Here is a 27,200-nt window from a genome sequence, read left to right on the forward strand (position 1 = left end):
ACACCCCTTATATAACAACCCAGAGCAGTCATCTCTCTCGGACCTAAACCAACGGCTCCTTCTCCATTCTTCTTCTTTTCATCTCGCACCACACAACTACTAAATTTCGTTCATTTTTTTTTTTTAATTCTTCTATGGCGCCCTACCAAATTAAGAAGAAAAAAAAATGAAAGGAAACCGGACCTTTGACTAAAACAGAAAGAAAGAAAAGAAAAAAAAAAAGAGTCTGCAACATTTGGAAATTGTCCCGCGGCTTCTCCTTGCCGTTGTGTGCATTTGACGTGATGTTGTTACATTGTACAGCCCTCCTCCCACTCCATCTCCTCCTTCCAGTTGGGGAAAATATAATCATCGTCATGCAGCACCAAAAAAAAAAATTCTTCTTTCTTACATTTCAAAAACGAAAGAAAAAAAAATCGAAAAAAACACGCAGAGTTGAGGGAAGAAGAAGAAAAAAAAAATACTTTTCCACCTTCCATGTCGTGTCAGAACGCACTGTTCATTCCCTCTCCTCCTCCTCCGCCGAAATGCTTCTTTTGCTTCAACCAGAATTTCGATTAGCTCCGGATGAAAATGGAACACACACACACACGCGGAAGGGGGGGGGTGGTTATAGTCGCCAGGATCAAATACGGGTCGATGCAGGAGCACCAACTCCCCCGTCTTTTCTTTTTTTTTTTTACCTTTCGTGTTTACATCACGCCCATCATTTCAAATCGAATCGGGGAAAACAAAAAAAATCCCTTGACCTCCTACACCCTTTGAAGCTTCTGATAACAAGAGGCCTGAAATAAAAAGAAAAAAATTAAAAAAGAAGCTTTTATTCTTGATAGGGTCGAACGTGTTGAAAACCGGATGTTCATCAACAACCTGCTAGCAGAAGAGATTCCGAAACGTTAGTCAACAACCCGAGTCTGAGAGACTCACAGATGTACACACGCAGTGGCCTGGCAGAAGAATAAAAAAAAAAAAAGCTTTTCAATCATTCAAACAGATGATTGGGGGGACCTCTGATAATTTTTGTTTTGTTTGGGTGAGGGGTCATCATGGCTCATCAATCTATGCGCGTGGAAAAAAAGAAACATGTCGACCACACCAGAAATATAAAAAAAAATATATTTCGTGAGCCACTCGTTCAAACGAATGATACAATCGCTTCCCATGTGATGAAACGAGAGAGAAAAAAATAATAATAATAATACAAAAAGGTACCTAATCAATTATTACGATTAAGGACCTTTTTTTCTTTTCGCTGTTGTTCTACTACACGAAACGATGCGCGTAAAAATGTCTGACCTTAACTGCTGCACAAGATGATAATGACCGTTGAATAATCCAGAAACCACGTCCCGTCTCCCTAATTTAAAAAAGGAAAAAAAATACGTTTTATTTAATTACGTTCATTGGCCGTTGTTGATATCGATTATCAATACACAATAATTCGAGGTATAGAAACAATGAAGATATCGATTTGTTTCGGATATTCACGCGCCAATCAAGTGTCATTACATTAAGAAAACACGATCAATCGTTACGTTTCATCGACCAAATTCGAAACTTAACTCTGAATCAATTTTTTTTTTATTTAAAAAAAAACAAGAGAAATGTACAACATTCTTGAGCAACAATGAGGCCGGTAATATTCAGTTGCTATTGGAATGAAAATATCTTTTTTTTTTTTAAGAGCCTTGCGTGTCGAGAAGCTGTTGAGGTTTTCAGACAGCAAAAAAAAAAACCTTCCGTGAGTCTTTTTTTATTCGGAAGAAGATGCCGAAGCAGCTCACGAACGCTATATAGTGTGTGTCTAAAGGTTACAATATTATAGAAGAGGAAGCTTAAATATTAAAAAAAAAGGCAGCCGGCCAGCAGGCAAAAAAAAAAAAACAGCAGTTGGGCGCCCCCACGTTAGGTGAAAAAGAGAAATGAGGATGTCGACCATAAATTATGAAATGCAAAAGGGCCAGAATATTTCGGAAAAATTCAAAATGTACATTAGAAATCGTCTATTCAATCGATAATAGTAACGTAGAATTTAAAATCTACGAGGATCGCGTTGACCGCTACGCAAAATTGGATAACAAAAATATTTGAAGAAAATAAATTCATTTTCACGAGTGAGCAACAAGATTCCTCGTTATACGCAATAATATTATTACATCGTCATGATATTTATATAGATATGGATCATGAATCAGAAAGCTTTCTCCAAAGACGTAGACACGAAACACACACACACAAAAAGATGAAATTAAAAGGGGGGGTCGGCCCATGTTGCGCACATTTTACGAGACAAGCAGCTCGAAAATGAATGTGCCACCTATAAAACAACACGAAACAACAAAAAGAAAAATACATTTTCTCTCCCTTGATACACGAGGGGGGGGGGGAAGAGAGGCCATCGCAGGTTGTTCTTTAATTCTTGCTAACCTTTTTTCTTTCCCTTGTTCTCTTTAGTTCCCCCTCATTCGTTTAGAAAGACAAAACTTGATATCATAACGAGAGTTGCTTTGTTTCTCTCTCCCCCTTTTGAAACAAGGTAACAAAAACAGAACATACACACACACCACAAAAAAAAAAAACGAAGATCAAAAGGACAGTTTTATGTGTGGCTGCACAAATGACGTTCATCACATAACCCCCCCCAAAACCCTCTCGCTCGGCTTCTTTTTTTTAATGTGTCTCTTCTTCTTCTTCTTCAAAGAATGAATAAGAACAAACCCAGCGGGATTTTAATTAAAAATTATTAAACTTTTGAATTTAAAAGAAATGAAAAGACAATCTCTTTTTTTAAAAAACAGCTACCGGCAATGGCCATTTACATCCTCGCCCTATAACGGATTTGTTAAAAAAAAAACACAAATGGGCAAGGCGCGGATTGCTATTTCTCAAATGTTATTGATTTCTCTTATTTGCGCATTTTTCGTGCGTTTTCACAATTAACAAGAAACCAAAATGGAAAATTCAATTTCGAGATGGGGGGAGTTTAAAAGGCGGATAATCTACCCCACCAACACCGATGCAGATTTCTTTTTCCGTCTACTCTTTGAAATCATCGTTAAAAGAAGGTAATTACACGATTTTTTCTCTTCTTCTAAATTCTGTTTTGTTCTTTTTAATTTTATTTATAAATAATAAAAAAGAGACAAAAAATATATATTATAAATAGAGAAGAAGAGGAATAATAATAAAGCAGTAGTAGGTATAAAAGAGAAGAAGAAAAGAACGGGGTCTCCCCTGTACCCCGCTGTTCATTCCCTTAATGCGGTCGTCAAAAACAGCGGGAGGGGACACACCACCATCGGTGGTGGTCTTCTCTCACTCTGCCACCTTTTTTTTTTTTTTTGAATGAAATTATTTATTTATTTTTTTTTATATTTCGAATTTAAAAGAAAAAGGGAGCCTAGGGTTTTGAACATTGGCGCCAAAGTGATCCACTTTTCTTTTGTTTTCTTTTAATTTCATTCAATTCTTGAAAGGTACTCGATTGTTATCAACATTTCACACACGCTATAATTAAGCCCATCCCTCTGCATATTTAATTTCGAAAAAATTTAAAATACTTTCAATTAGGGGAATTTCAATTATTGACAAGATCCAATGTCACCGGCTCTACCGTCATCGAAATGCCATGACAAGGCGTCATCATCCACACCTCCGATAATTGTCAAGAGGAAAAGAGAAAAAAAAAAGGAAAAGAGGGGAGAAGAAACAAAACAAAAACACTTGTAATTCAAGCGACCGCAAGTTCTACACATTATTTAGATGATGATGTAATTGGGTCCTATTAGATGTAATACGATTCAACCAGGTTCACATCGTATAGATTGCGCCCGTGCCTCTTTCATATTAACACACCCAATTACATTTCTCTTACTCTCAAGCTTATCACCCTCTTTTTAAATAAAATGGATGTCAAAGTGACGAGACATTCAATTCACAATTGGCCGACGATTCATTTTTTAAAAAGCCTATCGACTTTGAGGGTAGGAAAAACAAAAAAAGGGTCTGCGCTTGGACGGTTTTCAATTGCGTTCGTGAATGCGTACGGATTGAATGGGTTTTAAACACTCGGTGATTTGATAGCCATCGCCTACAGTTAAGAAATCAGCCAACGGCCAGATTATAGTTCAAATGTAGTCCAACATAAAAACAACACGAATTCTACCACAACATCACGAATTCGTTCCCAATAGCACTTGAAATTCTTTCAAGTTTATTTATTTAATTTTTTTTTTGTCCCTTGCGATAATTAAAAAAACAAAAAAACAAAAAAAAAATTCTTTTAAAATTTACGATTGAAATTCTTTGTTAAAATGAGTTGAAAAAGGGAACAATAAAAATGTGAAAAAAGTTTCTTTTCTTTCTTGAGCTAAGCGCATTGGAAAGAAAATAAAGCGCCATTAATGTCATCTACTTCTTGCCTTTTGTAGTTTTGGACCGGGCCAGCAAGTCCAAACTCCCCTCGTTCTTCCTTAATGTTTTTCTTTTCCTTTTCAATGGGGATGCGAGAAAAAAATGGACTCAACTGGCTACGCTGTACGTTACACAGGCTCCGATATAAATATCATTAAGTAGCGACAGCAGCTGTGGCTTCTCCTAGTGTAGACATGATGAAGAGCAGTTAACGCACATAGACCCACCAAGAAGAACAGCGCGGAACTCTTTTCTTTTTCTTTCCCCTTGTAAAATACTTGCGTAGAACACATTATTACAAGCTTCCAGCCGTCTAGCGCAAAACTAAAAAACATTTCTTTGAAAAAAAGAATAAAATCAGAAACAGTTGTTTGTTATCTGCAATGTTGCAATCAGACAGGGAAAAGTCTTAATTGCGAGTTTCAAATAAATCGGATGATGCAAAAACGTCCTGGCCAACAGCAAATGAAATAAATTCAAAAATATTCGACATTTTTTCGCCACTTGTTGTCGCTTACAAAAAGAAGAAAGTTCCACCCCCAAAAACTGTCAAGCTATTACGTAAATACGACACCACTCCCCAATAGAAAAAACAAATGAAAATGGCAAAATTTTGTTTCTTTTTACGAGAATACCACCAGATCGCTACCCACCCCCCCCAAAAGAAAACCTTGTGTGGTATATACACTAGACCACCCACTCAATGTCGTGTAGAAAAATAAAAAATAAAAAAAATCAGCCTTATTGTGTGCAAGTGTCTCCTGGCGGACAAAATGATTGACCCACTACAGGTGGGTTGCACGGACGTTGCGCAATATCTGGAACACACGGCGAATGAAAGACAAAAAAAAACTGGAACACAGACACACAAGAAACACATTTAAGGTACGTCGCCCACTATTGTCGTTAAGAGAAAAAAAAATATATATACACATATAAAAGAAGAAACCGCATACGTGGTCGGTTGTGCGTCCCCGGCCGAGCTTTTCGAGTTGACGCTTTTGCGGTCGGTGGCCTATCACGAGTGCAATCAACAGTCTAGCTGTATAGATACACACAAAAGACACGCTACAACGCATAGGGGGGATTTTTGTGTTGAATTTCACACAAAAAATAAGAGAAAAAAAAACACATCAAATGAGACAAGATATTTGATCGGGGCTCGACGATTACACGGATCGGTTAGTTTCGACCCTCATTTCATTCCAATAAAAGAAAAAAAAATCGGGGCTTAAACGAAACGGAGATTTTCTTTTCAATGAATGAAAAATCTAAACTTGGTTTTTCCACTGAAAATAGTAAAAAATAAATAAATAAAATTCAAGATAAAAGGCTGGGCTATAAAAATTGTAGAGACGAGCTGGAAAAAGAGGGATGCAATAATAAATCTACAACCTCAGACTCCAACGTCTACAATAAAAAGAAAAAAAAAGAGGCAATAGAGTGCGCATGCGTTATAATGACATTTCCTAGCCCACAGGTGGGGTAAAAAAAAAAGGGGGGGTGGGAGGATAGAGGTGTCGGATGCGACGGTCACACACAAACAAACCGGGCAGCGTGCGCAGTTAGACGTGCGTATGTAAAATAGTTCGGACGCAGGAAATGGCGATGAACAGTCCCCCCCCCCATTTAAAAAAAACAAAAAAAAACAAAAAAAAATCTCCTCCACATAATATAAAACTCGTCATTTTCATTCTGATTTACACGCGTGTGAAAAACTAAAATCTAAAACCAAATGTCTTCAAATAAAAACTCGAGCAAACGCCATAAATAGAAGAAATCCAATATAACGGAGGGGCATCCTTCCAATGGCCGGCTCGAAATGACCGTCATTTTCAGGTGAACAACCGGAATCAACGAACCGAAATGTTGATCATCATCAACTTTGATTGCGCCAAAGAAGAAAATCTCTCGAAACGGGGAGGAGATTAACAAAAACAAAAATACAGAGATAAATGATATTATAATATACTCGTAGAAGAAGAAGAAGAAACGAAAATGTGTGGCGCGGTCAGAGAGGTTCTGTGTAGCTGCTAATTTCGGGCCGGTGAAGACATAGGCGCCACGGTATTGTACCCTAACGTCTAGCAGGTTTGTTGATGGTCCCCCACAAGCTCATGTCTATCATTAACTCGGTGCCTATCTGGTGCACACAGCACAACATTATCGTCGTATAATTTACTAAATACACAACATCGATTTTTTTTTTTTGGTTTTTTGAAATTTCCGCCATTTTGATATTTTCTCTTCAAAATTCGACTGGAACGAATTTTCGTCGAAAAAAAAAATGTTTCACCACCCGATTTCTTATTATTTTTCGTAATAGCAGAGTGAGCCGTAGAACACATCGAGCGCCACTTGAATTTGCCCTTAAAAAATAAAATAATTCTTTTAAAAGAAGGAAATTTCCACACTCCGCCAAAGGCCATCCGATGGGGGTGCATCTCTGTTGCAACAGGTTGTACAGGTGTATGTGTAGAAATAAGAACAGAAAAGAAAAAAAGGACCTTGTGTTGTTGTTGTTTTATTTTTCTAGTTATTTTCTTTTGTCTTCTTTTTTTTTTTTTTTTTCTTCTGCTCTTGTCGGTGCGCCGGATGTGGGGCGGTCACGACGACACGACGCTCTACGTGTGTGCATGTCTGCATGGGGCTGCCCCCTTTTCCCTCTTCTTTCTTTACCTTGGGATGAATTTGGTTTTTTGTGTGTGTGTGTGTGTACTGTATATACTGTGTGGCAGCCCACTCTCCCGCCGGCCCCCAAAATGCCGCCAGCCATTGAACATGAACACAAACACACGTTCAAAAAAAAAAAAAAACGAGGAAAGAATAAAAAAAAAGGGAGCTATATTATATAGCTGTTGGCTTCTTTTTTTTTTTTCCTTATTTTATTTTTTATTAGATATATATATACGGCGCCTACATTCTTTTCACCTTCATCCCGCAGAGTATTACAATTCTTTTTTTTTTTTTCTCGAAACGTTAAACAATCGAGGAATTAAGTTGAATCTTACTGGTCCGAATAAGAAAAAGAAAATTGATTTTGAAAATGTTTAAGATCGTGGTTTGAACACGGGACATTGCAACACATTCAGGGAATTAATTGAAATCGCGACGTAAAGAAAATGATAAATTGATCGATTGGTAATAAATAAAAACTGACAAGTTAAAACCAAAAAAAAAAAATTTGATAGCGAATTGCAAAATGGATTAAGTTCGCAGTTGTAAAAGGGAAGTCGGTGTGTGTGTGCATACATGCTAATAATGAGTTTTGTTTGGCTGGGTGATACAACATTCACCGCGAAAAAAACCTTTTTTGGCAGTTCACTACGTCTATACTTTTTGTTTCGCCATGTGTGAAGTGATTAGCCAAACGGAACGACCTAGGCCCCAATCGTATCCGTCAAACTTCGTTTTTTTTTTTTATTTTTGATTCCAGCGCAAGAATAAAAGAAATAAAAAATCAGGTACATAAGCAGAACATCGAGTCACCATCACCAACCACCGCCGGAAGAATTAAAAGAAAAGACAAAAACCGCAATATTCGATGGAAAGTCCCCTCTTTAAAAATGCAAAAAAAAATATAAAGGAATGACGGTCGAACGACAGCGACAACCTTCGCGGTTTACCATTCAGCCCAAAGAAGAAGGGAAAAAAATGTATTCACAATTTTTCTAGAAAATAGAAAAAAAGATAACGTAACTCAAGCCCCCGTATGAGAAAAGGAATAGCGGCGGCCTTGGATGACGCGTCGGCACCAGAGGGGTCTTTGAGAACTATACACGTCGCTGTGTGGTAGCCAAAATACAATCAAAATGAAATGAAAAAAAAAAAGGGTTAAAATGATGTTGTCATTTGTTTAGAAAAAGTCCAAGACTCGAGTGGTAAATGAGATACGAACTGCTGCACCGTTTAGCAGTACAGCGCTTTACGAACACACACACACAGTGTGTGTAGCTCCTTCATCATTCTATAGAGTCGTTTTAGCGCAACTGCTATAAATTTCGAAATTCTGGTACAAAGAAGCAGCAGGTTTGACCGTTCCGCGTTCATCCCCTAGTCTAATAAATCAATTCCCGACACAACAGAATTGCGTAGTTTATATTTGTGTGTGTGTGTGTTAAACGAGGGAAGGAGTCAAACTACTCTGTAGTTAACTCTTTTTTTTTTTTGGCAAACAGACAACATTGTCTTTGATGTTCCTTCGCTAAATGATGAAAGTCCAATTGCTAAACTTGGTTTGGAAGAAACGTTGAATTAAAAAAGGAAAAAGAAAATGGACTCCGGGACTTGAGAATAAATCATTGATTCATTCGCTTCCTCTAACGTCTGTCTCCTCCCTCTCCGGTCAAATTTGAACATCCCCCTTTATCCAAACGCGTGATTCTACTGTTGTCATGACAACCATGTCTCCTACCAACTCCTCCTACCAGGTCCACCATTATCAATTTGTATTTAGAGGAACATTCATTCCTTTTTTTTTCAAACGATGCAGAGAAATATTGATTGGCTATTTGCAATTTCCTTTAGATTCTTTCGTGTGTGTGACAACTTTCAACGAAAATAAAAAATAACAATAATAAAACAAATTGCAATTAACTTTTAAATAAATAAAGTAAAAATCCCCTCTTTCCATCTAAAAAAAAAAGGAAAAAAACGGGAAAAAAAAGAAAGGCTGGCCAGTGCCTGCCCAGCTCCACAACTCTCTTCGGTGTACACACACACACACAGAGCGAGAGAAAGAAAAAGCCGGGGTCTGGAACGGTTGGATGGCCGAGTAATGAGAGGGCGGACCAGTCAGGGCTACGCCTCTTGTGGCGCCGTCACGACGACGCTACCTTACAGAAAAGAAACAACCTTTTTCCCCATTTTTTTTTTTGCTTAGGATATGAAAACATACACGAAAAAGAAAATACATCCACATAGAGCCCTACTGTAGTAGCAGTCCGTCTTGTATTTTTTTTTCTTCTCTTTCTCGGTCCCTTTTCTTTCTTTTCTCTAATATTTACTCCCCCCCCCCCTCCACCTCATCCCGCGTCTCAACACGTATAGAGCACACCACTACGACTTCTACCTATATAGCGTTTTCTCTCTACCATATACTTAAAATGCATTCGAGAAAGAAAGAAAGAAAATGAACGGCGCGGTCGGCACACACACACACACAAGAAGCGCCGGCCAGACAAAACAGACGGATAGACGACGCTGTAGCAGGTTAAAAAAGATAAAGTCACAGGAGCGACCACCTCGGTTGTTGTTTTTTTTTGTTGTTGTTTAAAGTCGACCTCGAGTTCAAACTGCCTCTTCTCAAATCGGCAACTGTTTTTCGGCCCCGCCTTCTGGATACGGAAAAAAACAAACATAACTTGTCCCGGAGTTGTTTATTCGAAAAAGGAAAATAAAGAAAGAAAAACGAATCAAAATTATTTGGACTAGACGACCTCAAAATTTTTTCTTTGTCGAGTTATATTCATACCAAGGATATTTTGATCTCGTTACATTTTTCCATGTGGAAAACAAAACAAAACAAAAAAAAAACGGCAAAAAAATTTTACGACGGAAATCACCCCCCCCCCCCTTTTTTTGCAACAGGGAGAATCACGCAGTCCCTTTGATGGGATGCGCGTTATCTCGACAGGTAGGTGCACTAGCCCTCCAATCACCGTCATCATCATCAACTTTCCATCATGGCAGCGCCGAGTCCGAGATAGACAAGACTTTTTCTCGTTACTCCCTCCCCCCGTGCGATTGACACGATGGGGGCGATGAAACGAAACTCGTCACAATCTCATTTCGAAAACAAAAAAAAAAACTTGTTACCATTTGCTTCCCTTTCTTTTTGACGCCCCTTTCAAATTTCGTAACTTTCAAATTTTACTGCGCTCAGCCGCCATCTAACGGCCATTTTGTGAACTTGCACTATTTACCCAGACTTCAACATTTGCACAAAATAAATCATTTTAAAAGCGTTCTGTTCGATCGATCGCCAAAGGTCTGCGAATCAAAAAATTTATTCGAAAATAAACTAAACGAGTTAAAATAAAAATCAAATAAATTCTGACATTTAGAAAGTCGAAAATAAGAAAAGGCCCTTGAAACGTCACGCCATTGTAAGTCGCAAGTGTGTTTGTTGCGATGGATGGACACGCAGTTTTTGTTCAGTTTTTTTTCTTCCTCTCGGCTTTTTATTTTACGCCCGAAACGGGAAAAGGGACGGAAGTGGCCGCCAAACAAAGCGACCGTGATGAAACGGGAGAGACTTACGTTTTTTTTTCTCTCTTTGGTTTGGGGTCGAAACATAAAACCTTCATTAACTAACATACAGAGAAAGAAGGAAAGAAAGAAAGAAAAAGAGGCTAAACTAAAAGGATAGCGCGCGCAAGTATCAACACAGCGGGGAAAGAGACAAAAACGGAAGTGGCTGCATCATTACGCCCTCGTAACACATTGTTCAAAACTTATTGGCCACCGATGCGGCTTGATTCCCACCCAATGTCACAACATCTACAGACAACTTAATCCTCCACACACCTGCAACAATAACAATTCAAAACTGCAATTTTGCCGCAAATAAATAAAAATGGCTTTTACTGGCCCAGATTTTTTGTGTGCGTGTGTGTGTCTTTAATGCAAAACACTTTCGAAAAAACCCCCACCCGCCAATAAAAAAGGGAGAAAGATGAGCTTTAACTTTTACTTCAAAACCTGAGCACTATAATCACCCGGCGCTCACAACAACAAAAAAAACCAAGCGAAACGAATGAATAAATACTTGGTGATAATCGACTGTAAAACGTCTCACAGAAGAACAAAAAAAAAAAATGAAACTTCTCATTCCTCAGCAGACAAGCCGTAAGGATATCCGATGCTACGGGGAAAAAGAAGCAAAAATGAAATAAATACCCCCCGTCGAATAGTTACAACAAACATCCGGTTTTTACGACCATTGTCTGTCTATAAGATTATAATGCCATACACAGCAGCACTATATCAAAATGGTAGCAGCACTTGCTCACACACACACACACACCGTAGTAGGACGCGTGTTGTCCTAAATCACTTGTCAAGTGTTTTTAAACACAGAGCGCCTAATCATTTTGGTAGGGCGAGCGTACGTGTGTTACGCTTACACGTCCGAGAAGCCGCCATCATAAATACATCGGCGGTTTTGTATTTATTTTTCCTTGACGTCTATTGAAACTTTCAACGGAGCGTCGCCCCTACATCAGGCGTTTCATCTGCACGCACACAGCTGCTAGTCAATAATTAGGCGACATATATTTCGGCTCGCATCAGACGCCATGGCAATAATTCAACGACTATTTGCATTTCCCACCAACTTGCCGCTCTTATGGGAAAGAATTTTTTCTTCGATCAAAACACACGCGTGAAAAATGAAGCGACAACGTCTTCAACACGAGGCCTGCTTCGCAAAAGAAATTTCCCCGCACTATCAAAGAGGAAACAAATGTCTTTGCAAAATGCCGCATCGTTACGTGATTTATCGATAACGGCCGCTAACGTAATTATAGACGAAGGGGATAGTTAACTTTGTGTGGCTTAACAAGTTCGACAGAAGAAGAAAAAATGGCGATTCGGGAAAAAAACAATAAAAAAAAAACAGTAGCTGCAGTTGGTTGCCTATTTGAGCTGAAAGACATCACCATAACGGGAGGCATTGATGATGATGGATGGACGAAGAGTTGCCGTAATGCTAGTGATGGCTGCGTAAAGCAGACATTTCACTATTTAGGGAGCGTTTATGATGAGACTAGCGAACAACAACAAAAAAGTGGGGTATAGGCTCGATTGAGTAAGACGACCGCACCGTTTGTTACGTTACGCGCTATTATTGCGGTTGAGACGGGGCGACAATTATCAGCTGATTCAACTTGTTTGACTAGTTAGGCTCTAGGCCTATTCATACGTCTTTACCGCTGGATAAATAACGAAAAAAAAAAAGCAAAACAATTGTGGTTTGTTTAATTCAAATCATAATAGCCGATGGGGCTATCAATTTTGACTTCAATTAAAGGTGGGGGGATCGAATTGAAGCGCAACTGATCATAGCCCCAACAATACATCAAAGGCCTATGGATAATCTCAGTCTTCAGATTACAATCCTCTTTGGAAATTTACTGATACACATTCGTGTACAGCACAAACATGTACGAAAACAATAAATAAAATAGGCCGATATACCTAATAATCATCCCCCCCCCCGCTTCCCTCAATACCTCATCGGACAATCAACAAGTAAAAATCAACTTTAATTCAAATGTTTCGTCTTTCTCAAGGAAAAGAAACAATCATCATCATCGTTACTATATAGACCAGCAGCATTCAGTCGTTGCTAAAGGGCAAAAGCGGCGGCAGGGAGCAACGACGACAACAACAGCGACGACGACGCGTCAGACTGGCGCCGAATGGGGCGTCTCACTCGCATCCCCCTCGTCTTCCTTTTCTTTATAAAGGTCGCCCCCTCCATCTCCATATATACACATATCGCATAAGCTCCGCCTTGTTCTTATCCATCCTCCACAACACACCCCACCCCCCGTGAAAAAGAAAGAAAAAATTTAAGTCGATGCCATTTATTATTCAAAACTTATTCGTTTCCTTACCACCTTGTACAACATCGTCTGCACCTGACACACAGGTACTATACCACAAGTAGTGCCACTGCTATCTCGTTATATCAAGACCCCCCCCCCCTTTACCCATCCCTTCGTCCGGCATCATTAGCGCCGGCTCCAGGACCGCCACCTATACTCAGTAGCTGGCCCCGCGGTGTAATTACAGAGTAGTAAGCTGAACTCTGTGTTGCTCCCCGACGAAGGCGACAACCCCCTCCCCCCCTCCACAAACCTCGCACACGAAAAATGAAATAAAGTTCAACCAACCACAATAGAAAAAAGCCAAGTAATTTTGGATGCAAACAAAACAACAAGAAAACTTCAACGCGAACCCAAGTTAAAAGAAATGAATAAATGTAATTTTGAAATCGGAATAATTAAAAAAGATGTCGGGCTCAAACTTACTATCGGGCCCAAAGATGTAAGAGGAATGAGAAAACGTTAAAGTTCGATTCAATCAACGCGCAAAAATCAACACTAACACACCGATAATTGACGATCCCAATCAAACCTCTACAAAACTTTTTATTAGTCCGTTACGTGTCAATCTCGGCCAACAGAATTAGCAGCACCTGTCCTCACGTCAAATTCTCGCCCCCCCCCTTCCGCACGAGAGAAACAAAAAGGTCCTAGCGCGTCGCGAAAACATTCCGTCGTGATTGCGCGCCCCTCCCAGCTGTCACCTCATTTTATTATTATCATCAACAACTTGAATCGCATCCAATAGATAAAATATTTTTCCCTCACCTCACCCCCCCCCCTCCCCGAAAACACACAAGAAAATAAAATATACCTTCAGTTAATTGGGCTGCCAGATAGCGTTGCTATGCTAGCAGTCAGCTAATCAGAAAGCGAGTCGACATTCTTCGAACGCGGGAGGAACGCAAAAAAAACAAAAACAAAACTCTTGATATATTTACCACACACTGTAAACATGTCAGCCAAAGCAAAAAAGCGGTCATGCACCACCACCAAGTCGAAGATAGCCAGATCAGTCGTCTATTCTGTAGGAAACAGCGTGCGCGATAACGATTCTTCGTGACACACACACACGGGGAAAAAAAAGGGCGTAGCCGTTGTTAAATATATATTTCAAAAGACGTCTGTGTACAGCGTATCGCCAAGAGTGTTTTTCATCTATTGGACGATCATTGGCCAAGGCGCCGCCGTCACTTCTTTTTTGTTTTAAACACGTCCTCTCCCTTCTTCCAACAGATAAAAACCGGAAGAGAGAAACGCGTGCCAGAAGAGCAACACATGTGAGAAAGGAACAGTTTGCTGGATCGTGTTATTTCGAAAGCCCCTTCGTTTCCTGCGCCAAACTCTCACTGCGACACGCAAACGAGGGTTTTTGAAATTATGTCGATAGTAATTTTTTTCATGAAAAAGGCAATCCCGCCAAAAGAGTTTTCGATAAATGTCGCCATCGTCCAAGACGAACGATTCAACGAGTCCGCAAGTAGAACATTAAGGGAACAAACAAAAAAACGATACGAGTGACGAAGCAGCCAACTAATTGGCTTCAACGAGCTTTCCATGGCCTTCCGCGTCTACGTAAAACTATTGGATATTTATAGGTGAGCAGTTAATGTTTCCTTTTTAGTTTCAAGAATTTAAAATTTCAAATAAGAACATTTCAAATGCCCTGCGTTTGCGGGATTCTCATTTCTCAGCTCATTGACAGGTCCCCAGAGATTTTCACTTTTCTTCGCAGCGTCGGGGGGGGGTGACGTTCGGAAACGATGATCGAACTGCGCCAGACGACCCATGAAACACGGGCCAATAACGAAACAAAAAATTTAGAATCCCTGGATGCCCATCATGGTCCGTATAAGAGCCCAATTATAACTTTTTAAAACATTTTCGCGCAAGGTGATTGGAAACAGTCGCCATAATGCAGTAATTAAACTTTTAAGTCATGTGAAACGTCAAGAGCCAAAACGGCGGGGAATTTTTCAAAATAAAAAAAAATTGGGGGGGAAAGAAAAAGAAGAGCTAATGCACAGCAGCAGTGAGTGTCCATTGGTAAACGTGTGGTAATCATAAGAGTTGAAGAGAAAAAAAAAGACAGTCGCAACCATAAAATGATGCTTGCAATACGACCCCGTTATTCCACAGACCCCTGAGCGGAGCAAACACCACAAGGACAGTCAAAACGCTAATGAGCTTTGTCTGCCCCCTTCTTCTTTTTTTAAAGACACTTCAAAAGTCACGGACTTTAACGACAATCTCGCCCATCCATAGAGTTTCGTCTTTCAAGTTGTGTGTCGCGAGGTTACAAGCCAAAAACCAAATCAAAACAGCTGTTTTCACGCACCATCGACCGCACCACTAAACTCCCATAGCTGCTGTCATAGTTACCACACGCACAAAAAAATTAAAGGGAATAACAAAATATAGAAAACGAATTCAATGCAAGACATTGAATGATGGCCGAAGAGGGAATTAAAAAGAAGTAAAAAGAAAAATTCCCAAAGCTTTGCGCTATTTTGGCGAGCGGCATTTTTTCGAAAAACAAACATTTTTCAGATCGTCAAAAAGGCGCCTGCAAAGATGACTGGTTATGTCTGCTAGGCCATTCATCATTTTACAAATATTTAAAAAAATTATAATAATAATATTTTTCTTTCTTCTTGTAAGGCTTGAAAAAGAGAAGAAAATACGATAGGCAAACGAGTCTCACCTCCCGAACGTCTTGTGTGTGTGTGTGTCCCGTGGAACAATTATCTTATAATTAGTGCGCTCGTTCGTCTCTGTCTTCCGTCGACTTTATTTTTTTTTTACTAGTATTTTCATTTTTCCCTGGCGGTTAAACAAAACGAAGGGAGAAGAGATCCTTAAAATAAACCCAACACCACTTTCAAACTGGTAAATGATCAAACTAACCACCAATGCCAAGCAATAACAGCCAAACACACACACGAAAGTCTACCTGATTTATAGTTTAGCTACATCGTCAAGTGTGGCTCTTCGATATCACTTCCCGCCCATGCTCTCACCCCACAAATTTAACTACTTTCAAAAACAAAAATCATAAAATAAATAAAAATTTGTTTGCGTACAAGCCCAACATCAACGAGACACAAGAATGCGAAAAAACAACCCGAATAGAAGGCAGAGGTTAAAAGTAACACGCAAGAAACCTCGTGTGTGTGTCGACAACGACGGGCAGATTAGGCTGTTATTCTTGGCTGTGGATCTGTCAACGTGATCATTTTCTCTAAGCGGACGAGCACAGACGTTTTTCTAGGGTGACCCAACAATTCCCCCCCGCCCGCCCCACTTGTTTCAGGCTAGCCCCATGCAACATCTTTTCAGCAGCAAAGACTCCCAAAGTGCCTGAGATGAGAGAACATCATGCTAATGAGGCCTACAACAACTTAATGACCTCTCACGAAAACCGCGCCCGTTTTCTCCCAACAATGACACCAACCCATTTTCTTCAGTTTGTGCTGTCGATAAACCAAAACATTAGCCCCCCCCCACACACACACACACTACACACGTATAGACCCAAGAAGAGAGAAGGAAAAAAACACTAATGGTTCTTAACGTCCTTTTTTGTTGCTATTTTATTTCTTCCTCTTTTTGGAAAAAAAAAAATAAAATAGAAGACACTTCCGGGCGGAGATGCAAGATGCTAAATGACGTAACGGCGCCTCCCTTTAAACGTTATCCGAGAAAGTGAAAGTTCTACATTACCCGTTTTACCCTGACTGTTTTTTTTTTCAACTTTTTGTTCAATAAGAATCACAAAATCAACAAGCGTAATCGCAACGACTCAATTATGGCAACGATGAGTTTGTTTTTCAAATTTAGAAAAACAAAAACAAGAAGAAAAGAAAAAACCTCTAAAACAAGAAATATGAAAGATGGTGAGCTATAATTAGGATAAATGAGTTTTTAACTCGTCAAGGGAGGTCCAGTAGAGTCAGGTGACTCTCTGTAGTCCCCCCACCCCCCGTCCATTTTTACCCCTTTCCTATTCATTGCAGACAGGATAATACATTTTCTTTTTTTCTATCTTCTTCCGGGCAAGAGGTCAACACCAAAAGGTTACGCATGTTCCCCATATCTCCCCCCTTCCCCTACGTCAAAAATGTTTTGTTAAAAAAAAAAAAAATCAAATAGTCGCAGCTTGGCGCGCGCGCCAAAATTCAAATAGCCGAATCAACCATCAATTGGATACACATGAAACTGGCAGGTTACTCAAAATACAAGCCAGTAAACTCAAATATAGGTACGTAATAATTGGACTGACGATTGAGAGGAGCAGATAACTTTGGCGCTCAAACGAACGCGCCACTCCCACTGATCCAAGCAAAAGCCCCGTTGGGGGAGTGGGGAAGGGGACGCAATCCTAAAAATAAAACTTCCCCAAATATGCGCGCAACATTGGTGACGTTCGTGCGAGGAGAAAAAGGGCTGGACTTGTGTAAATGTTACGACAAAAAGCAAAGTGAACCGTTGCCAATCAGCGACTAGTTGACCGGAGAAAAAAGACGGTATAGGGACGGGCACACATCCCGGAGCAAACAGAGAAGGCGCTACATAAGCACAGGAGCAAGAAAAGAAAAAAGGAAAGAGGGCAAAAGTCGATAAGAGGATAATGTCAACGACAAGTGTCATTTTCTTGTGTACGTTATAGATTCTTCTTCGACTTGCCAACCCCTCGTCACCAAGTAACAACGACACAAGAAACCAAAGTGGATCAGAGTGAAACGGAAAGTTAGACTGGAAGGAGCTAGTCGTCTCACAGTGAGCTCCCTTCAACTAGTTTTTTTTCAAATTCCCCCAAAACAAGAAAAAATCTTACGATGGACGGAAGATTCCAACATCAGTCAGACTCTTTCTCCATCGCTAATTTGCTATCGATGCAACCCAAACACAATCAGCCGCAGCACAGAATTATCCATCCCGATCCGCTTTTGCATCTGAGAAAATTGACATCCCATCCGGAGGGTACGGCAGTTACGGCGGCGGAAACTAACGCTTTGTTGGCTCTTCATCATCAACACTATCATCATCACCATCCGAACGTGTCAACCGCTCAGCCATTTTTCTGCAATAGCCCAGCTATCCCGTCCACATCCAGCCATCCGCCGATGACTTCCTCGGCTACAACGAACGCGTCGGAAGGTTTCAACATTAAAGTGGAAGAAGCCATGATGATGATGTCGACCGATCATCATCGTCATCATCAAAATGGAGGAGCAATGGAAGCCCCTACTTCCGGAGAATCGGCACTACCCAACGAGCCCACTTCGATAGATTCTGGAGATTCCGGTAAGAATTTGTCTAGCTTTAAAATTGTTATTATTACGAAAATGCGTGGGAGATTTCTAATTTAGTGGAATGGATTAACATTTAGAACTAGAAAGACCAGGAAAATTATGCAAAAAGAGAAAACCGCTAATAACTGAACAAGTTTCACACCATCCGCAAACGAAATTTCGTTAAAACAATCTGAGATAATGAGTGGTGTGGTGCAAATGGTGGGAAGACGCAAAAACAAAAGACGCAATAGAAAACCGCTCACAATTGACGCTAATAAATGCGACAAGAACAAGCGGTTACCCTCTTTAAAAAGTAATACCACTCAAACCATTACCAATTGCACTGGTTTAAATGATAATAGGCAGCGAGTGCAATTCAATCCAAAATATCGATCAATTTTTTTTTAATTCAAGTTTTTTTTTTAAATGCACACGTAAATCACTAGTTTAGTGACTTTAGCAACACACCTGCAAGGGAAATCTACAAGCGCCTAATGGGGTCATTTCATTTAAGAGCCTAGCTCGCGGTCAAACGGTTGAATAGCATCGTGTCACGGGACGTGATACTCGACAAAAGAGGACACAACAATAACAACGACCACACACACATCAAAAATAGTTTAATCGCCTTACCAAAGGCCTACTCTAATAACTTCTCCCCTTTAGTGGGGAGGTGGAGTACATCACGCACCAACACCGAACCCTGACGTGTTTACCTTTGACACCTTCCTGTTGTTCCCTCCGGTTAGATAACGACCACCGAATGTCACAAAAAAAAAATTTCGAGGGGTAAAACTACAAACAATTCGATTATATGAATTTTGGGGAATAGCTTTTGATGTTTCTTTTTTATTATTATTCTGTACACGTGTGGATATCTAAAGGAAAAAAGTTTTACTGTGACACGAGCAATCGGATTTACGTGATTGCCGGAGCGTGCCGTCAATTTTTCTAACCCTCCCCCCTTGCACGAAGACGGCCACTTGATGGTCGTATAAGTATTCGCCTACGTAGAGTATGAAACTGGGAAAAAATTGTACTCTTCCCCATTTTTTTATTTGAAAAAAATATGCAACTCTTCCCCACTTTATTGGGGAAAAAGAAGGGGGAGGAAAGGTCTTCAAAATGTAAACCCTACCCCCGCAAATCTACAATGATGGCGCTTGGCGCCAAACAAACATCGACGTATAGCAACGCCATTTTGAGGGAAATTTTTTACATAAAAAAGAAATGAGTTTAAAGTGATAGCCAAAGTTCAGAGAGCAATAAATTGAAAGCCATAACACCGGAATGTGTACAATAATATTAAAAAAACGCCATCCTCACGGAACGAAGAAAAATCTATTCCTTGTGCAAACGATTTTTCTTTGGCGCCATTTTGTCATTAAATTTTGAACAGTGGACTTACCGATTGCTCGTTACGGCGAACAGCATTGCAGCAAAGGGGCAGGTTTCACAGTTCAACCTTGAAAAACGAATGAAATCGCAGATTACCAAAAAAAATTATCATAAATCATTACAGAGATGAACGTTAGCTTAGATATCTAAAAAATGATTCAATATCACCTACCAGTCGGAGGATGTCGTCAGATACACCAAAAACCACGCGATGGAAATTTTACACCAACGAAGAAATTTTCACACTTAAGCATTTCACTATCAATATTAACACGACAAAAGGGTAGCGAACAGATTTTACAAATTGGATAGTCAAGCAAATGTAGGTTAATGAAATCAGTTTTCTTTACGAAGTCTTTTGCAGATTCCAACAAGGTCATTTCAGGGCAAACACGTGCCACTTCGTTTAACGCACTAAACGAATTCCGTTGAAATACTTAGTTTTAAGGGTTCTCTTTGTTAAGAAACAATTAATTTCTGCTGTTCGCAATCCCAAATTAACAATGATGAGTAACAATTAAGAAAAATTGCATCAGGGATTCAACCCCATCGACCGACTGCGTTCAACGATCCACATGAAATGAGAGCAATGACGCGCGCGAATCTATTGTAAGCTTCCGGTGAAGATTTGGCACAAAATCATTTTTGGCCACAAATTGATACAAATTTAGAATTAAACATAAACATTGAAAAATTAAAATATAAAAATTATTTATTATTAATTAATCAAAGTGGTATTAACTATTTATTTATTTGAATTTTTTAGATGATGGGCAAACTGGCAGCAGTGGAGAAGAAAGGAAGAAACGACCTCGTACGGCCTTTTCAGCTGTTCAGATCAAGGTCATACATATTCTACAGATTATATTTTTGGAATTTCGATATTAATTCAATTTTTAAAATACTATTACAGGCTTTGGAATCTGAATTTGAAAGAAACAAATATCTTTCTGTCTCGAAGCGAATGCAACTCTCGAAACAACTGAAACTCACGGAAACTCAGGTTCATCAAATAAACCCCAAAGTTCGTTTTTTCTTTTCATTCCAAACTAATTCACTATTCACAATGTAGATCAAAATATGGTTTCAAAATCGGCGTACCAAATGGAAACGCAAATATACCAACGATCTGGAAATGTTGGCTCAACAGTATTATTCATCGTTAGGTATTTTGGCACCGAGACCTCTCTTTATTGGCGATCGCCTTTGGTAAGTCATTTCTCTGTTATCACTAGTAATCATTGAAAGACATCTGCTGATATCAAAATTGGTATTTAGGTTTTTGAATCCATCTGGTAACTATGTAGCGAGTGCGGGTCCCCCACCGCCTCCCCCCAATCTCTATCATCCCCGACCATCGTCCATGATGGATCCCATGATTCATCTCGCAAACATGTCCGGAATGAGCCATCCATCGCCAGCATTTGAGCCACAGTCATTAGGTTCGAATAACGGGGCTGTATCGGGTGCCCAGTTCTCGCCCACTTGGGCTCCTCCCATGCTGCGCGTTGCAACCCAGCAACAACAATTGGGCATTGACAGCGCCGCCGGTAGCCCAGTAGATCCAATCAGTCTCAGTTTCACTCCCAGTCCCGAAGATATTCAGCCCAAAGATGTTTAGTTTTATAATTGGGCACATTTTTTTAGTAAGAGTAAGATTGGCCCAGCTTTAACCTCACTTTATTTGGCTTTGTAAATAAAATGAAGCAACATCAATAGTTTACATCTTTGAGTCGATCACGACTTTTAAAATTTTATAGCTTCTCGACTTGTTGCACAAATTGGAGAACTTCATCAGCCAGAAGCTGGGGCTCTTCGTAGGCAGCAAAATGTCCGCCGCGATCCATGATGTTGTATGTGATTAAATTGGTAAATTTAAATTTGACGAGTGGTGCTGGCTGAACAAAAAGTTCTTCTGGAAAGACAGCAGCTCCCGTCGGTACCACGCAAGCAATGCTAGTAATAAAAAAGGAAATTGAATTTGATCTAGTTTTGAATAAATAGTTTGATGATTACTTGTCTAAATCATATCCAAACGTTTTAGCACTCATAGCCTCGCTATACAGTCGCATGGATGTCGTTATGGAGTTTGTTGTCCAATAGATCATGACGTTGTTGAGCAGCTCATCCATTGTAAACTTTTGAAGCAAGCCACCATCCTGAAGCTTTGTAGAACTTGCTTTGGTCCAAGTAGAGAATTTTTCCAAAATATAGGCAGCCAGTCCGATGGGAGAATCACTGAGCGCCATTCCTTTGCACGTCAAAAACACATTTTTAAAAGATGCAAAACTATCATCAGTATTAATTTCAAATACCGACAGTATCGGGCTTGGTAGCCTGAATGTGGAAATAGCCCGTTTCTTGAATAATATGCAAGAACCTGGAACTAAGTGGGTAAGTTAAATGGACTTTATCAGCTGGCATTAGCAGAGATGGCCACAATGAACCAAGCATGAGCCCAACATTGCTACCAATAGTTGATACGGCAACCATGTTCAAGTGAAGTCCCTTTACTCTAGAATTTTGAAAACATAAATTATGAATAAAATACTGATAAAAGCTGTATTAGAGAGCACCTATCAGGGAAGAGAGTAGCCATATTTGAACCGATGAGGGAACCCCAGTCTCCACCTTGGACGTAATATTTGTCGTACCCGAGCCTTTTCATTAACCGGTCGAAAATAAGTCCCATTTCAGCAGGACCTAAACCAGGTTTTCGAGCTGGGTCAGAGAACCCATAGCCAGGCAAAGAGGGAACTACAAGTTCGAACACAAAATCATATCCTTCAGTTTCTCTAGTGAGCAAGGGAATAATTTTTGTGAACTCTATGAATGAGCCTGGCCATCCATGAAGAAGCAGCAACGGCAAAACTTTTTTGTTTTTCATCAATTCTTTACTGGGCTTAGCATGAATGAAATGGATTCCTAATTAACAGAATAGTTCAAATAATTAAACAAATCAGAAATTCACTGAGAATATGAGCAACAACCGAGTCCACCAATATTGGTTTTGAAATGAGCAAAGGTATTCAAAAATGCTTCTTGCTCTTTCCAATTATATTTGTTCATCCAGTACTGCTGAACAGTTTTCAGAAATTCAGCATTAAATCCATACTGAAATCCAATACCTTCCAAGGCAGGAACCATACGGGTTGATTTAAACAATCTTTCATTCAAATCAATCAATACCTATGGTTAAAAAAAACATTAATTAACATCAAGCATTAGATGGCATGTAAAACTACTTGTATGCTCACCTCATCAGATACTTTGATCTTAAACGGGGTAATTTTTTCATCTTGCACTTTTGGACTACCATCAGCCCACCATTGATCCTTCAATTGAGGGATTACAGGATTTTTCAGCAAATACCGTGCAATAAAAACTACAGTTATAGCACTCTTAATCAACAATAATTTGCGTAGGAAACCCATTCTAAGCAAAAAACTGTCATACTCGAGACGAAAAAACCTAATGCAGCTTCTGTAGTTTGCACTCTCCAAAGAGATAAGATAAGCTTAAACAAACTTGGACTTTTGATGTTAAACCAAGGTGTTGTTCAAAGTGTGCATCTTCAACCAAACAGCCACAGATCACTATACGGAACTCTTAATTTGAACCTTGTTACTTTGTCGTAATCTTGGTTGTCAGCTGTAGTGTTCCGCTTGATTCCCCGCAATGGTTTCACATGACATTCAGAATGTGGCGCCATTTCTTGTTTCTTCGCCACTGCTAGATGGAGTACAACAAAAGTCAATTTTTTTTGAAGAAAATTTCACGCAGTCTAATTAAAAACAACTATTTACTAATAAATTACTTAAACACAATTACAATCACGAACTTTCAAATTTAAAAAATCTTTTAGTGACACTGTATCTTGAATTTGATCTAAGGCGTTAATGGCCTCTGACTTGCCGGATTCAAATGACCGAGCAGACTACGTTACGTGCTGCTTTGGTTCAAAAATCTGATTTAGATCAAATAAGATAAATTATTTGTTTTTAACCAGTAAAATGGAACAAAAGTTACCACTGTGTGATTGGGATTTCATGTAATGAATACGAATTGAATTTTATTAAAGCTTACACACGTTGTGCTCGGTTACTATGAGAGATTCTTATAAACCATAGTTACAGTATTGGAATACCAATCGGTATAACACGATGTCATCAAGGAGTAGGGGCAAATCCCGCAGCAATGCAGCCAGCCATACAAACCCCTAGAGCTGCGTTGCAAGCAACTATGGCGGCGGGCACTCCTGCACCTGCAGTTACTGTCCCAAAGGTGAAACCAGCGGCCGCGTAACATGCTACAACAACTGCGTTGCATCCCGTTTGGCAAATTCCATAAGCCAAAGGGCCTGCCACGGTCAACAAAGGAAGAACGCCCAGTAGGACGAAAAGCGTTGAAGGTAACTTCATTCCAGTTGGATAAACAACAGTTCTCTTGTTTGAAATCACTTGACGTTGAACACTAGAAAACAAGCCATTAAATGCGTCGAATAAACAATAAGTCATCCACGTGAGAGAAGCAATTTCAATTGTGATAATCTTAACGTTTATACCTCTGTCTACGATTCAATAGCGATCGCGACCACGAAATATTTCTCAATTAAACTCCCGTCTTTTTTTTGTGTGTGTCTTGCGGGACACATCAGGGAAACAATGATGCAGAAACAATGAGTAAAGCAGGTTAGGTGGCATAGTTTTTGAAAATATTTACGTTACTTATTTAAATGTAGATTGTAGAAAATTGGAGGTGACTGAACAACGACCGTGCGAGTGCGACGCTCATCTGAAGTCTGAACACTAAATAAACTGTCCGGACTCCAGAGTGTCCACAGGAAAAACCCAAACAGTATAGGATTGGGAAAGCGTCAGCAAATCGCAATGTTTTTTTTGTACATTTCAAGGTTGGCAAAATAAGGCTGGGGGGGAAAAACCCCAAGGGAAAAAACGTCACGATGACGTCAGACTTGCTAAAAGTTCGTCATGTGGGCAATATTGAAAGAAATGACAATTTAAATATTTTGGTAATTGTATACGATTTTTATCTTCTATCGAGGCATATAATGCAAAGCGTTATTGCAAGTGTGACACGCGAGTAATTTGCGAAAATAATATAACATAATGTAACGAAGTCATTAACTAGTAACTACAAACTATCAACTTTAATTCACGATTAAATATCTGCAATGTAGTTCCGTGACAAATGAGTAAGACATTTCAAATTCTCTCGCCATCCATTTCATCGAATATCGACTGAAAGACATATGAGTCATATCAACATCGCATCACTCGCAGAAACCCGAAGGCCCGAAGCTTCGTTACCATAACGAGAAGAATCAAATGACGCCCGAAATGCACAGAGGATTGGCGCCAATTTTCTTTCATCCAGCTTTGAGTGTTACTTGTCGGGACAAGTAGAAGAAATTCGACGTCTATTTCGTCTTTGTTTACAAAGTCGTTACCTTTTTTTATCTACGAAATATGATTTATTATTCATTAAAGGAATAAATTACGACAACCAAGGCAAAATCTACTGGTGGTTCAAGTAAACAATAACATGGAATTCAAATCTAAGGTAAATTTGCAAAAAATTTTTACAAGGACAGCAAGGCAGCATATTAGTTATAGCACGTGTTGAGCTAAAACCTAAAACATTCCCAGCATGTTTCCCATACTTTCCTTCGGCTGAGTGGTCGGTCATTGACGTGAGTATAGCAGACGACGTTAAGGACAATGTAATCAACGTGAAGAACTTTCAATGTGCATTTCCGGCGAAATCCTATTCCACAAGTTTGTTATCTACCTGCATAGTGTTGGGAATTAAATTCAGCGCCTATTTCCCCTATCATAAAAGGTAAATATATTTCAACCCAGGGCGATTTGACTAAATGATAGAACTGGGTTTAGGGAGGCAGTGTTAGAATGGTTCATTCTTACACAGTGTTGATGTCTGTTGATGTTCTTATTGCCAACATTTAAAATTTGATGATATAAAACATCAAGCTTATAATTAAATATTTCATTATCTTTTTCAGAGTTACTTGTCATTGTGCCATGAAATGGCTTGTATAAATATTGATGAAGAAAAGCTTATCAGTAACTCATCTTCCTCAGCAGAGAAAAATCCAGATTTTCTAGTCATCCGTGTGATTGGCCGAATTGTGATCAGTGTTATTAAACAATGCTGGGCGTTGAGTAGTGCTATGTTTATTACTATTTGCATTTTCTATTGGATTTTTGGAGGTATCTCTGCATTTGTTCTTCTTTGCTTTTCAGCTGCAGGTAATATCAGAGCCCTTTTGGCTGAACTATTCATAATGTTAGAAATACGTATTGCTTTAGGCATAGTCTATCGAGCTGGAGATCAGTTGCTGTATTATCCAGAAATTCCGCTAAACTCTAGGATATTTGTACCTGCACCAAATACCTTGGACCTACCATTTGAAAATGTTTTTATCAAAAGTCTGGATTCAACCAAACTTCATGCATACTTCATCCCACAACCACAAATGCAACAATGTGCAACTATTCTGTTCTTTCACGGGAATGCCGGCAATATCGGACATAGACTGCCAAATGTAAAGGGGCTTTTCAAACATCTACAAGCTAATTTATTGCTGGTTGAATATAGAGGCTATGGTCTGTCAGAAGGGACACCTTCTGAATCTGGTCTCTATAGAGATGCACAAGCCGCTCTAAATTACCTGTTAAGTAGGCAAGATATCGATCAAAGGAAAATCATAATTTTTGGAAGATCATTAGGTAATGAATTCTTTGGTGCAATAATAAATATTTACACAAAGTTTTTATCGATACCTTTGTTTTGTAAAATTAGGAGGAGCTGTAGCCATCGATCTGGCTTCTCGGGCGTGTAACACGGAGAAGATAGCCTGCGTCCTTATCGAAAACTCATTTACTTCAATCCCAGACATGGCTATTCAAATCTTTCCATGGAAAGGGTTAAGATATCTACCTCTTTGGTTTCATAAGAATAAAGTAATTTTCTCTGTTTAACTTTGGTGGGCATAATTTCTCATGCTTTTGGTAATTTTTCAGTTTCAAAGTAAGAAGAAAGTGACATCTCTTCAGTGCCCTATGGTTTTTATTTCGGGTCTCTCTGACCAGTTGGTTCCGCCCTCTATGATGGTGGACCTCTACACGCATTGCGGCAGCGAACGCAAGTTTCTCCTGCAGATTCCAAATGGAGATCACAATGGGACCTGGACAAAACCCTTTTACTACAAGCAATTGGAAAAAGCCATCCAAGATGTCTGCAGCGACCGGCTTCTGAATCAACAGCATTTGCAAGTTTTACCCGTTACCGCGGTGTAAACAGCCAGAGTATCTAAAATACTCTAATGCCCCCTCATCTCTTGTAGCTAAGACTGTCTAAAATTGTTTCTAAAACGCAAATGTTTTTGTTTTTGCGCCACCGGTTTTTCTAATACAAATAATGACGAAATTTCATTGCA

The 27,200-nt window shown here is 39.5% G+C and overlaps 3 protein-coding genes and 2 long non-coding RNA genes across 6 annotated transcripts; 2 read left to right on the top strand and 3 right to left on the bottom strand.

Annotated features, from left to right (window-relative positions):
- Positions 1–1,100: 1,100 nt before the first annotated feature.
- Positions 1,101–20,307, bottom strand: LOC116921470. Its single transcript, XR_004393306.2, has 3 exons — positions 19,893–20,307; positions 19,731–19,787; positions 1,101–1,357 (listed from the first exon to the last, which is right to left on the bottom strand). It is a non-coding gene; the product is annotated as an uncharacterized LOC116921470 (long non-coding RNA).
- On the top strand, positions 17,501–21,436 carry LOC116921466 (homeobox protein HMX2). The gene is made up of 5 exons (XM_032927778.2): positions 17,501–18,332; positions 20,487–20,563; positions 20,634–20,723; positions 20,793–20,929; positions 20,999–21,436. Exons 1-5 carry the CDS (start codon positions 17,864–17,866, stop codon positions 21,339–21,341), a joined length of 1,116 nt encoding a protein of 371 aa, XP_032783669.2. The 5' UTR covers positions 17,501–17,863; the 3' UTR covers positions 21,342–21,436.
- LOC116921463 (juvenile hormone epoxide hydrolase 1) lies at positions 21,384–23,641 on the bottom strand. Its single transcript, XM_032927775.2, has 6 exons — positions 22,978–23,641; positions 22,711–22,909; positions 22,297–22,645; positions 22,036–22,235; positions 21,737–21,971; positions 21,384–21,676 (listed from the first exon to the last, which is right to left on the bottom strand). Exons 1-6 carry the CDS (start codon positions 23,152–23,154, stop codon positions 21,475–21,477), a joined length of 1,362 nt encoding a protein of 453 aa, XP_032783666.1. The 5' UTR covers positions 23,155–23,641; the 3' UTR covers positions 21,384–21,474.
- A 186-nt stretch (positions 23,642–23,827) lies between these two features.
- LOC116921467 (protein ABHD13) lies at positions 23,828–27,195 on the top strand. 2 transcript variants are annotated; one of them, XM_032927779.2, is made up of 6 exons: positions 25,145–25,303; positions 25,390–25,582; positions 25,764–26,010; positions 26,071–26,490; positions 26,564–26,724; positions 26,785–27,195. In XM_032927779.2, exons 3-6 carry the CDS (start codon positions 25,788–25,790, stop codon positions 27,058–27,060), a joined length of 1,080 nt encoding a protein of 359 aa, XP_032783670.1. In that variant the 5' UTR covers positions 25,145–25,303; positions 25,390–25,582; positions 25,764–25,787; the 3' UTR covers positions 27,061–27,195. The 2 variants fall into 2 exon arrangements, with proteins under 2 accessions (XP_032783671.1, XP_032783670.1); XM_032927780.2 differs by lacking the exons at positions 25,145–25,303; positions 25,390–25,582 and adding an exon at positions 23,828–24,131.
- On the bottom strand, positions 24,330–24,795 carry LOC116921469. Its single transcript, XR_004393305.2, has 2 exons — positions 24,448–24,795; positions 24,330–24,360 (listed from the first exon to the last, which is right to left on the bottom strand). It is a non-coding gene; the product is annotated as an uncharacterized LOC116921469 (long non-coding RNA).
- Positions 27,196–27,200: the final 5 nt, after the last annotated feature.

Source organism: Daphnia magna, linkage group LG4 (genome assembly GCF_020631705.1).
Source record: "Daphnia magna isolate NIES linkage group LG4, ASM2063170v1.1, whole genome shotgun sequence".
Classification (NCBI taxonomy): Eukaryota; Metazoa; Arthropoda; class Branchiopoda; order Diplostraca; family Daphniidae; genus Daphnia; species Daphnia magna.